Source organism: Alternaria incomplexa (genome assembly GCF_024043165.1).
Source record: "Alternaria incomplexa strain BMP 0042 chromosome Unknown scaffold_9, whole genome shotgun sequence".
NCBI lineage: Eukaryota > Fungi > Ascomycota > Dothideomycetes > Pleosporales > Pleosporaceae > Alternaria > Alternaria incomplexa.
Genome location: NW_026249858.1, coordinates 597,811 through 610,251, shown reverse-complemented (window position 1 = coordinate 610,251; position 12,441 = coordinate 597,811). Strand labels below are relative to the sequence as shown.

The window sequence follows — 12,441 nt, the reverse complement described above, 5'->3', positions numbered from 1 at the left end:
CGGCTACTCCGATAACTACATCATGTTCACATCGAAGGATAACCGCCTTGTTTTCACATACGATGCCGAGCAGCTATGGATCGAGCCCTGGGGCAAGAACGCAGTCCGCGTTCGTTCCACCAAGATGCCCACCATGCCACAGGAAGACTGGGCGCTCCTTCCACAACCCAAGGTTTCTGCCAACATCGAAATTGCCAACAGCGACGAGTCAGCAACCCTGACCAATGGCCTCGTCAAAGCCACCATCAGCAAGCGAGGCAAGATCACGATCTCAAACACCAGCGGTAAAGTTCTCTTGGAAGAATACGCCCGTAACCGCCGCGATATTGTCGACCCCAAATGCAGCGCGCTGGAAGTCGAAGCCCGGGAATTTTATCCTATTCATGGAGGCGACTACAAGCTTACCGCTCGATTCGAGAGTCTGGATCCCAAGGAGAAGATCTATGGAATGGGACAGTATCAGCAACCTTACCTTGATATCAAGGGCACGCAACTGGAACTTGCGCACCGGAACTCCCAGGCCAGCGTACCCTTTGCGGTCTCATCGCTTGGGTATGGCTTCTTGTGGAATAACCCGTCGATTGGCAATGTGGTGTTTGGCAAGAACATCATGAGTTTCGAGGCGCTGTCGACCAAAGTCTTGGATTACTGGGTTGTAGCTGGCGATACACCAGCGCAGATTGTCGAGTCGTATGCCGATGCCACTGGGAAGGTAAGTCCCAATGTTCACGCCATGAGGTGAGTAAAAAGCTAAAAACATGTTATTTCAGGTACCAATGATGCCAGAATACGGTCTAGGCTTCTGGCAATGCAAGCTGCGCTACCAGACCCAAGAAGAACTTCTTCAAGTCGCACGCGAGTACCGAAAAAGGAATCTCCCTATTGATCTCATTGTAATCGACTTCTTCCACTGGACCATGCAAGGAGACTGGAAGTTCGATCCAAAGTATTGGCCCGATCCCGATGCCATGGTCAAAGAACTCGAAGAGCTGAAGATCGAGCTCATGATATCTATCTGGCCAACTGTAGACCGTCGATCAGAAAACTACGAGGAAATGGTCGAGAAGGGTCTGCTCATCCGGACTGAGCGTGGTGTACGAACGGCCATGACGTTCCAAGGCCAAACGATTCATTTTGATTCAACGAACCCTGCTGCGCGGGACTACGTGTGGAACAAAGCGAAGCAGAACTACTACAAGAAAGGCATTAAAGTATTCTGGCTGGATGAAGCAGAGCCAGAGTACCGACACTACGACTTCGACAACTACCGCTACCACCTCGGCCCCAACGTACAAATCGGCAACATCTATCCCCGAGAATACTCGCGCGCATTCTACGAAGGCATGGAGGCAGAAGGCCAAAAGAACATCGTCAACCTAGTCCGCTGCGCATGGGCCGGCAGCCAACGCTACGGCGCTCTCGTATGGAGCGGCGACATCTCCTCCTCCTGGGGCACATTCCGTAACCAACTCGCCGCAGGCCTCAACATGGGTCTCTCGGGTCTACCCTGGTGGACAACCGACATAGGAGGTTTCCACGGCGGCAATCCCGACGACGAAGCGTTCCGCGAACTCTTCGTCCGCTGGTTCCAATGGGGCACCTTTTGCCCTGTCATGCGCCTACACGGCGACCGCGAGCCACGCCAACCCAAGACCGCAGACAGCCCATCCTGCCGCAGTGGCGCAGACAACGAAGTCTGGTCGTACGGCCCCGCTGTCTACGAGATCTGCAAGAAGTACATGGGTATCCGCGAGGATCTACGTGAGTACACGAGGAAGCTTATGGAGGAGGCGCATCAGAAGGGCTCGCCGGTTATGAGGGCGCTGTTCTATGAGTTCCCGCAGGATAGCAGGTCTTGGGAGGTGGAAGAGCAGTATATGTACGGAGACAAGTATTTGATCTGTCCGGTGCTGGCGAAGGGCCAGACGAAGACGAAGGTTTATCTTCCGCCATTGGAGGGCGGCAAGAAGTGGAAGAGCTTTTGGGGTGGGGAGACGTGGGATGGTGGGAAGGATGTTGAGGTTGAGAGTCCGTTGGAGGTTATGCCGGTGTTCGAGCGCGTATAGGATGATGTCGACAGACTCTGAATGAACAATCTAGTCCTCTATTTAGGGCTTACTTGACTCCAGCGCGCATCCTCTTCTTCGTTGAGTAATCGTTGCCATGCCGAAGGTGACCTTGATGTTTGCAGCCCGTGCGAGCCCCACCCTTCCAAGCTCGTGGTTACTTCCCAGTTATGAGGCACGCCATCCATGAATCCTCCGCCTGCCACTAGATCCCATCGCTCCTGCCCCCGCATGCATCTTGGCTGGGTGACCATAATGACTGGGATGCCTTGTCCTTTGTCTGACCTCGAGTTCGAGCTGCCTGGGCATATATTGACGCTCTCTCCGCACGATACCTGCTTCGACCTTTCCAGACGATGACATCTCCCGGAGCACAGGAACGGTCGAATGCAGTGTGTTCAATATGCGGTCGCGGCTTCGGGAAGCAAGAGCACCTCGTACGACACATGAGGATCCACACGCGCGAACGGCCGTACCCCTGCCCTTCCTGCCACAAGTCTTTCTCACGCCGTGATGTCCTCACCCGTCACATCGCAGCGCACAATGACCACAGCGACGTTACGACTCAGCTTCCCGCATCGCGCGCGTGCTTTCGATGCGCTTCAGATCGCGTCAAATGTTCGCGCGGTCCAAAATGTTCCAGGTGCTTGCAACGTGGCTATAGCTGCCAGTATCCGGCACTCCGTAGCGCGCGAGGCAGAACGGCGGATGCTGGCGCGGATGAGTCCACAGACGCCTTCAGTACTGGGAATCTGCATCCGAACAATGTCAATCGAGACAGCAATGGCGAGTTCAGAACAGCGGACTTCAACGATGCAATAGGACAGTCCTCTGTCAATGCATGGGCGTGGAATAGCAACGTCGACAACAACTTGCTCGCTTCTGACCCATTCGACATGCCTGGACTGAGTCTGTCAGACGTGAACTGGTTATCGCCCCAATACTCAGGCCCCATTGACCTGGATGCGCTACTCGCAAACTTCGGAGGCCAAGCTAATGGCACCGTGGAGCAATGGACTTGTTCCATCGCGCCAACAACACCCTCAATACCTGCGATCACCACAACATCACACTCATCAGATCCAAATAGGACCATACCTGATACAGACCAGCAATCAAAGGATACTGCCTCCGTAATATCTACATCGACGTCGGAAAACAGATACTACGTCGATGGGGCAGGTGCCAGAGCCCCGTTCGGTGGCAGATCGCAACACTCGATTTGCTCAGAAGAAACCATCGACTTGCAAGATGCGGAAGATAATGATGCTTCTGCATCGCTTGATACCTCTGACGAAGACAAATTATGTCCACCAGCAGCCTATCAATCTCTGCTGGAAGGCATTGCTGCTGAAAGCCGCGATAGCCCAGTCGATTTGAGCGCTTCGAACTTTCCCACATATGAGCAAGTCGTAATCTCTGTTCGCCAGTACTTTGACCATTTCCACCCAGTCTTCCCCTTCCTGCGGCCGTCTTCCTTCGCCCAAGATGCTTCTAGGAGCTGGCTCCTGCTAATCGCCGTTTTTGTTATCGGCTCAAAGTACTCACGGCTATCGCAGAATTCCCAAACAAGCGAATCTCTATTTGGTCTGCTGAGTACTATTCTCACCCGAAGCAAGTATGGACTAGACCCGCAAGGTTCGGCAGGTAACGATGACGTCGATTACAGCCCGAGCTGTTCCCAGTTCGTTGCCCGCCCAGATCTACGGATTCTACAAGCTGGCATCCTGAATATCGCTTGCATGCTGCATTCGGGTAGGAAAATTCTGGTAGAACGTGCCCATGTAGAACGACACTATCTAGTAGAGGGCTGCCACACACTCCGTCTACTTGTTCAGACGAAGAAGTCTTACGATCTGACGAGGACGGCTGATCCTGAACAAAACCCGGACTTTCGTGAATGGCTGTCGAGAGAGGCAATGGTTCGTACTGGGATGATGGTTTGGGTAATTTATTCTTATTGTTATAGAAAGACGCGTAGCTAACTGCAGCAGACACTCGATACGATGTTCGTGTATCAGTTTCAGGCCAAGCCCCTCATCCAGTTAGACGATATTGACGTATTGTTGCCATGTCACGAGGATGTATGGGACCGACCAGGCTTAATTGGACAGAACCAAAGGCGTCTCACAAGTGTTACCTTTATGGAAGCACTAGAGATGATCTACGTGGAAAAGCGACTACCCGTCGATCTAGGAGAGTTCAGCATGGGCTTACTTGTTAGTGCCATCTATCGCCATACCCGGGATGTTGTGGCCCGAGATCGCATTCGTCTCAACTCGTGGACACCAACATCTACGCCACAGCGACGTAGCGATATGCCACCACCCATACAACAAGACTGGTCGCCGACAACGCGATCTTCCATCAAATGGCGTAACAGCGCCTGTGATAGCTTGGATGTCCTGCATTGGCCTGCGAATAGTAAGGTCGCACGCCACTCGGGCTTCGAGCACCACACTATCCTCCAGCTGCATCTAGCTCGCCTGATCATACTTGCGCCCACTAGCGCCATACAGCGGTTCGCATCGGGATCTGCATTCAACGAAGCCGCGCTAGTCGATGCGGAAGACCGACAGTCATTCGCAACGGCACGAATTCAGGTCCTACAATGGGTGGTTCGAGATCACTGCAAAGCTAGACTGTGTCTGGTGCACTGTGGGGCCCTTTTCTGGCACGTCCGCAGGTACAGTTGTAGTAGCCTGTTCGAGCCATATGCGATTTATATTGCGACACTCATACTCTGGGCCTTCTGCGTCTGCATGCATCTTCCCGAAGCCGTTGAAGCCATTGGTTCTGAGTCAGATGAGGAACCGGAACCATCGTTCCTCCATCTTGACCGGCCATTGGACGATGAGCTAGTACAGACGTATGTGCGTATGGGGCATAAGATGTCCGCATACATTGCCAATGTCGGCAGTCTAGAGCATGATGCAGCTCCGGTGCGGATTGCGAAAGAAGGGATCTCAATTCTAGCCAAAAGCTCTGGAATTTCATCATGTCCAGACGCCAATTCACCGTCTTCTGCGCAAGACGCGGGTCACACATGGGGCATCGAACGGTCTTATATAAACCTGCTTCGACTTCTTACGAAAGAGCGATAATATGAATATCATGCAGTCCGTATCATGCAACGTCCCGACCTTAAGCTTTCACCACATCTCATCTCATCGGAAGAGTAGATCCTGGAAACAGGTTCCCTACAGCTTCCGCTTAGCGTGTCACCCGCCCTCACAATACCTCGGTCATGCCAGCAAGCCCACGATCACGGTAGTACCATAACTGGCAACGGCCAGGTTCTCGTATTCTTCGGCACAATAGACGCCGGAGCCTCACGGCGCTTCTCCATCGGGGGCCTTAGTGAAGGATCCACGCTACCGGTAGAGTGGTCACGCCCCACACGCGTCTTCCTGGAAAATGCCGCGTCTAGGAACATCTCCACCGGAGTTTGGCCTTCGCAGGATCAGGCCAAGCCTGACATGCACCCCATGGGGTAGTTGGGTTCCGGTGGAGAAAACCTGGGGTAGCAGCCATGTTCCATGCATGGATGATTGAGCGGCTTGGTGCAGGATGACCGACTATGTATATACCGTGGCCATGTCCGTAGATCCACATACTTCACCACAACCACCAGTTCCTGAGATCTATATCTGGACTCTTTGGTCCGCTGTTTTCTTTTTGCTTCTACATACCTGGTGCACGCACCGATCCAATCCGATCCATCATGGCAGACATGGACGAAAAGGCCGCGACCATGGAACACCATGAGATTACCTTCGACCAGGCCAAAGCGGCTGCCGACGAGGAGCACGAGATGACGTTGATGCAAGCCATGCGCAAATACCCCAAAGCCGTGCTCTGGTCGGTGTTGCTATCCACCTGCATCATCATGGAAGGATACGACATCGTCTTGATGAGCTCCTTTTTCGCACAGCCGTCCTTCTCGCGCAAATACGGAGAGTTCAACCAAGGCACTGGGACGTACGAGATAACGGCATCGTGGCAGAACGGACTCAGCAATGCTGTGAGCGTGGGCACTATCATCGGCGCGTTTGCGAATGGGTACTTTATTCATCGATTCGGTTACCGTCCCGTCTTACTGGTATCGCTTGCCTCAATCTGCACGCTGATCTTCATCTCTTTCTTCGCACCTAACGCCCCCGTCCTCCTCGTCGGTCAGTTCCTCTGCGGTATACCCTGGGGTGTCTTTGCGACAATGGCGCCTGCCTACGCCAGTGAGGTGTGTCCGCTAGCTCTACGAGGATACCTCACCGTATACGTCAACCTTTGTTGGGCATTTGGACAACTCATCTCCGCTGGAGTGCAGTCGGCATTCTCAGGCAACAACACACAATGGGCATACCGGATACCCTTTGCCATCCAATGGGCATGGCCTATCCCACTCTTTGCAATCCTCTGGATGGCACCCGAGTCCCCATGGTACCACGTTCGTACCGGCAACCTCGAACTGGCCGAGCAGATGCTTATCCGTCTTGGGTCTGTCTCCCAACGTGATATGGCTAAGCAAAAGGTTGCGATGATGGTTCGAACAAATGAATTGGAGAAGTCACTTGAGGAAAACACTTCCTACCTTCAATGCTTCAAGGGCATCGACCGCCGCCGCACAGAAATCGCATGCATGGTCTTCGCAGCCCAACCCATCTGTGGCTCCGTCATGGGCGGCACACCCACGTATTTCTTCGTTCAAGCAGGCGTCTCAACCTCAATCTCCTTCAAGATGTCCGTCGGCGGTCTCGGCATGGCATCAGTCGGCACACTAATCTCCTGGGTCCTCATGAGCTACATCGGCCGTCGAAAGCTTTACCTCTGGGGCCTCGGTGGTCTAGCAGCCATCCTATTCATCGTCGGATTCATCAGCGTAGGCGCCGGCGACTCGTCCGGTGGTAACTACGCCCAAGCTGCTATGATGATCATCTGGCTCTTCTGGTACTACATGACCGTCGGACCCATCTGCTATGCCATTGTCGGAGAAGTCTCATCCACGCGTCTTCGCAGCAAGAGTGTATGTCTGGCTCGCATCAGCTACTACATTGCGCAGATTCTCACCAACGTTATCAACCCGTATATGTTGAACCCCACTGCGGGTGATTGGAAGGGCAAGACGGGCTTCTTCTGGGGTGGAGGCGCGTTGATCTTTTTCGTTTGGACGTTTTTCCGTCTTCCGGAGACGAAGGGAAGAACGTATGAGGAGTTGGATATCATGTTTGCGGAGGGACTGCCTGCGAGGGCGTTTGCGAAACATAGTATTGATGCTTATGCGTATGCGCATGGGGATGAGGGTGATCGTAAGGTCAAGGCTGTGGAGTGAGGGCACACTCTGGGTGCTATCTCGTCCCATGGTATGTGAGAAAACTGTTCTAAGTAGTAATGCATTCGCTTTAGTGCTACAAGCAAATCTGGGAGTCGCGTGTGGGGTAGACCAGATCCACAGATTCTCCACTAGTGACAGTGCGGAGATAAGACCACCTGATAACGCGTTTGATCCGTGCCACCCCTGCCTCCACGCTACGACGCGTTTGTCTAGAACTTTTGAGCGTCCAAAGCAATGAATCGCTGTGAGGCTGCAGGTACTCGTTCCTATACTCCGTTTCCGAAGGGCTACGCGCTCGACTTTTCCGCGAGAAAGGCTCTTCCGCACCACCCACCCGCCCCACAGCCACGACAATCCCAACACCATCTCAACCATGGAGGGCCCCGCGAAGCCCAAGCTACCAGACGCGTACGCGGACCTCGAAGTGAGCCCAGCAGCCTCTAGTGCCGAGATCAAGACCGCCTTCCACCGCCTCGCTCTCCTCCATCATCCCGACAAGAAGGCGCCAGGCGAAGCTGTCGATGCGGCCGACTTCCGACGAATCCAAGAAGCCTACGACATCCTGAGGGATCCGAAAGGCAAAGCGCGCTACGATCAGTCGTATAGCAGTATACGGACACAATGGGACACGTACAGGAGGGAACATGCCGAATACATGCGGAACCCGAATGCATGGCGGCAGAAGCAATCCGCAGAGAGGATTCGTGCTCAGGCCGAATCGGATCGCCGGGCTGCGGCCATGCGAAGGGCGGCGCAGGAGCAGGCGTGGGCAGAGGCAGAGGCTTTCTACGAGGACGAATACGAGTACGAGTACGACGACGATAGTGATTACGAATACTACTCCAGCGGTTATGGCCCTAGCTTTGGTGGTGGTGGCTTTGGCCGTGGCTTTGAAGGCTTTGACAGCTACGACCCGGAGGAAATCCTCTTGGCAGAGTTGCTCCGACGGCGCGAGAACTTCGAAGCTGCGGCTAGACGTAACGCTGAAGAGAGGGCCAGGAAATCGGCAATCGAGGACATCAATAAGCAATGTATCGAGCGACTGAAGAAGGCGGCTGCGGCTCGACAAGCAGAGAGCGATGGTATACGTATCGTCGACCCAGAGAGGAAGCGCGCCATGGCGCAATCATGGGTCATAGGCTTGCAACGCGATTATGATTCAGAACTCCGGAAGGCTGGGTTACGTCCCGACGACGACTCCGTTATGGATCTAGGGTGGGAACGGAAAAGGGGCAGACAAACTTGCCTGTTCTGCGCTGCTCACGTACAGGAATACAGTTATCGCTGTCCAAGTGGCGGAGCTGTTGCCTGCCGGGGCTGCAAGAAGAAGATCGAAGCGTCATCCCCAATTCACCCGTTCAATTTCCACGGCACCGGCGCGGCGACAAAGAAGGGGAATGGGAAGAAAGGCAAGGGCGGAAAGAAGACTCAACGCCACTCTGATCTGGAAGGATCCGACTCGGTTGAGCGAGACCAGCACGAGGAGCAAACCAATGGAGAAGAAGCAGAGCACCCACAAAACGCGGAAGAGGAGGCCGCAAAGCGGACAGCGGAAGAGCTTGCGCGTAAGCAAGAAGCCGAGCGACAGAAACAGGAGCGCAAAGCCGAGGCGGCGCGGCGAAAAGCAGAGCGTGAAGAGCAGGCCAAGCTCGCTCGAGAAGCTGCAGAGAAGGCTGCGCAGGAAAAGGCGACAAAAGAGAAAGCCGCAGCGGCGAAAGCTGCACGAGAGCTCGCAGCTGCGCAAGAAGCTGCCCGTCTAGTAGCGGAAAAGAAGAAGGAAGCTCGTGAGCAGGAGGCAAGGGAGAAGAAGGCCGCTCGGAAGAAAGCCGCTAAAGAGAGGGCCGCTCTTGAGAAGGCGGCACAAAAGAAGGTTGCTGAGGAGAAGACCCCAGGTGAACACGAAGTCCAAGAACAGAACGGCTCCGAGCAGGACGCTCAGAAATCCCGTGAGGTTGCCGAGGAAGAGGCAACTCGAAAGGCTGAAAAAGAAGCGAAAGCGAAGATCAAACATGAGGCAAAAGAGCGTGCTGCGCTCGATGCAAGGGAGCGTGAAATACGAGAAGCTGAAGAATACGCAGCACACGAGGCCCCAGTGCTTGCAGCACACGAGGCTCAAGAACAGGCGGAACTTGAAGCCAAAGAACGAGAGGCCGACATACTCGCAGCACAGGAGGCCAACTTTCGCGCCGAACTGGGGGCAAAAGAGACGGCAGAACGCGAGGCCAGGGAAATGTTAGAGCGCGTGGCCAGAGAGACAGTGGAACGTGTTACTAGGGAGACTATAGAACGTGTCACTAAGGAGACGATCGAGCGTCTCAACAGGGAAATGGCAGAGCGTGACGCAAAGGCTGCTGCAGAACAACAAGCCGAAGCCTTCGCAGAAGCAGGCAATGCGAACGGGTACGAGAACGTAGAGCAGGTGTTGGAACCCTCGTCAACGAACACGCCGTCCCTCGAGCCCTCGGTCGCCACCGATTCAGCAATTTCCAAGAAGACCAAGAAGAAGGCGACTCGTCCACCAGCCACCTGCTACACCTGTAACGAGCAAGGCCATTTCGCCCGCGACTGTCCCATGAAGCCTGTCGAAGCCACCGCCGATAATAAACCCCAACCTCACGCTGGTATAGGGCCTGCGCGGAAGATTGAGGTGACTAGTAAACCGCCGCCACCAACACCTGCACCCGCAAAGGTTGTGGTTAAGCTTCCAGTCCCTCGTAAATCCAAGGCAAAAGAGGTTACGAACGACACCACTCCTGTGACCCGCGAGACCACTGCACCTTTTACGAACGCGTCGACTCAACAGTCTGCTAAACCAATCAGAGCGCCAAAGAAGAAAGCTTTACGTCCAGCGCCTCCGGAGGGCCAAGGTGTCAATAGCGTCCCTACTTTAATTGATCAACCCAGCATTCTACCTCCGACCAACGGTACCGCGAACGTGTCTTTTTCCGAGCACGCAAGCAAGCCAGCCAAGAAGCCGAAAGTGAAAAGCCCGTTGGCTTGTTATGTTTGCAAAGAGGTAGGACACAAAGCGAAGAGCTGCCCTGCACAGCATGAAGGACACATGTTCGATGTTGTCATGTAAAGGCATCGCCTCGTTACCACGCGGGATATAAAGTGCTCTGTACGGCGTTGAATCCATGGAATTGATTTAATGATACCCCATAGCGATGTATTGTCAAACAAGAATGAACACCATAACTAGCACAACAACATGAATGCCCTCTTAGAGCTTCCCACTAAAACAATATAAAAGACAAGTCCCACCACCATCTCACTTTCTACAACTCATTCCTCTCACTCTTCGCCTTAACCTTCAACGCCTCCACCGTAAACCTAACCTCCTTCTCCCCCGTATTCGTATGCCCAACCTTCCCAATCACCGCCCCATCCCTCGGCTCATTCGAATAACTCTCCAACCCATCAAACACACCCTCACACCCCGCCTCCTCAGCATCATCAACCCACAACGGCAAAATCGGGTAAATCGCGCCCGGCGCAAAAAACACCATATCATCCTGCACACTATAATGCCTCTGCAGCATCTCAGTCTTCAACCACTCCCGCACTTTATACGGCACATCCGCCATGTTCATCTGTATGAGTTCGCGGCCCGTGCCGTGGACGTCGATGCCGCCCCAGGACCCCGCGTAGAGCTGCTTGTTGTAGAAGACTTTTAGTTGGGGGGCGGCGTCTTTTAGGTCGGGGTAGAGTTCGTTGAGCTTGTAGATTCTGGCGTTGTAGGTGTTTTTGGAGTGGCAGTGTTGGGTGTAGGGTTGCAGGGTTGTGGTGTCCCATTGGGCGGTCCAGAGGGCGCCTACGGGCGTGGGCTCGTCGGCGGCGGGTGTGGAGGAGGGGGGTGAGTCGTCTGAGTTGGCGTAGGCGGTTGCTGCGAGGAGCGCTGGGGGTAGGAGCGAGAAGAATCGCATGTTGCTATCAATTGAGGGTCTATATGCCGAAGTGGAATGATGCCAGACGATCTGAGGATGCAGTCGTAGAGGTTACGGAGTCTCAATTGCGTGTAGAGCCCGAAAGCTATCACAGCCCAATCCCAGCTATATATTGTATCATCCAATTTTCATGCGTTCTGTCCTTTTCACTTCGCGCGAGGTCCCATGACGTCTCCGCGTTGATGTTCCGCTTTCCATATTAAGGGCCAGGGATGTTAGCGACGCGACAGGAACGCGATAGATTAAAAGAACACGGTGGAGGGACGCTGTGATGCTGATCGGCATGAAGTTCGCCGAGAAACCGCCCAGTACAATTCGTTTCGTGACTCGATGCCTGTGCTGCAGAATGGCGGAGGTTGGAGTGTGGGGGAACGCGGGGTGACGACTGTCGCCGGAGATGTAGCGTCTGCACGTGCAGAAGGGCTGAGCAACGCCGCTTGTCTAGATGAGACAGAATTCTTGCTCTTGTCGTTTGCCTTCTTCGACTTCCTTTATGAGCTCGCCGTTCATGATGCTGTCGACATAGGCTTCGCCTAGCATGAGATATTTGTCGCCTTTTGGTCGCAGCACATATGGCGTGGCACCCCCATAGAGTACCACGACGATATCTCCCTCACGCATACATGCTGGGCCAATACCGTAGTCTTTACCTGATGTCCAAAAGAAGCGACGGTTCCGGATGCATGTTCGAAGCACCCCATGGTATTGAATTGCGTCGTCACGCAAATTATCAAAGTCCGCGGTTGGTGTACGGTACCATTCAACGTAGTGTCTAAATGCTTCGTAGTAGGCGCAACGTGATTCATCATCAAGCATGATGAGAGGATAGTGTATCGTTCTAGCACCAGCAGTCAGTGTCCGAGCTAGCACTGGCAAAGTTATGTCGCTCATGGGGTCGTTCCAATCGATTTCTTCGTAAACCTCGACGATCTGATGATACTTTTGAAGTCCATCAGACCTTAAGCTAGGGACAATGGGTATGTACATGACATCATCGCATGTCGTTACTTTGGCGTACAAGATGCCGGTGAGGCATAATTGCTCACCCCCAGGACTTTTTGTAACGACGATCCGGGCTTCGCGTCCGCTACAAGCG

At 53.9% G+C, this 12,441-nt stretch overlaps 5 protein-coding genes across 5 annotated transcripts; 4 read left to right on the top strand and 1 right to left on the bottom strand.

Moving 5' to 3' along the window:
- Positions 1–22: 22 nt before the first annotated feature.
- J4E90_006564 (uncharacterized protein) lies at positions 23–2,066 on the top strand (the record flags this gene model as incomplete). The annotated part of the gene is made up of 2 exons (XM_051436109.1): positions 23–712; positions 771–2,066. The coding sequence occupies 2 exons, from the start codon at positions 23–25 to the stop codon at positions 2,064–2,066; spliced, it is 1,986 nt and encodes a 661-aa protein (XP_051289903.1).
- Positions 2,067–2,609: 543 nt separating this feature from the next.
- J4E90_006563 (uncharacterized protein) lies at positions 2,610–5,563 on the top strand (the record flags this gene model as incomplete). Its single annotated transcript, XM_051436108.1, has 4 exons — positions 2,610–2,684; positions 2,738–3,988; positions 4,061–4,681; positions 5,321–5,563. 4 exons carry the CDS (start codon positions 2,610–2,612, stop codon positions 5,561–5,563), a joined length of 2,190 nt encoding a protein of 729 aa, XP_051289902.1.
- A 100-nt stretch (positions 5,564–5,663) lies between these two features.
- J4E90_006562 (uncharacterized protein) lies at positions 5,664–7,395 on the top strand (the record flags this gene model as incomplete). Its single annotated transcript, XM_051436107.1, has 2 exons — positions 5,664–5,669; positions 5,701–7,395. 2 exons carry the CDS (start codon positions 5,664–5,666, stop codon positions 7,393–7,395), a joined length of 1,701 nt encoding a protein of 566 aa, XP_051289901.1.
- A 376-nt stretch (positions 7,396–7,771) lies between these two features.
- On the top strand, positions 7,772–10,480 carry J4E90_006561 (uncharacterized protein; the record flags this gene model as incomplete). The annotated part of the gene is made up of 1 exon (XM_051436106.1): positions 7,772–10,480. One exon carries the CDS (start codon positions 7,772–7,774, stop codon positions 10,478–10,480), a length of 2,709 nt encoding a protein of 902 aa, XP_051289900.1.
- A 196-nt stretch (positions 10,481–10,676) lies between these two features.
- J4E90_006560 (uncharacterized protein) lies at positions 10,677–11,324 on the bottom strand (the record flags this gene model as incomplete). Its single annotated transcript, XM_051436105.1, has 1 exon — positions 10,677–11,324. The coding sequence occupies one exon, from the start codon at positions 11,322–11,324 to the stop codon at positions 10,677–10,679; it is 648 nt and encodes a 215-aa protein (XP_051289899.1).
- Between the last annotated feature and the right edge of the window lie 1,117 nt (positions 11,325–12,441).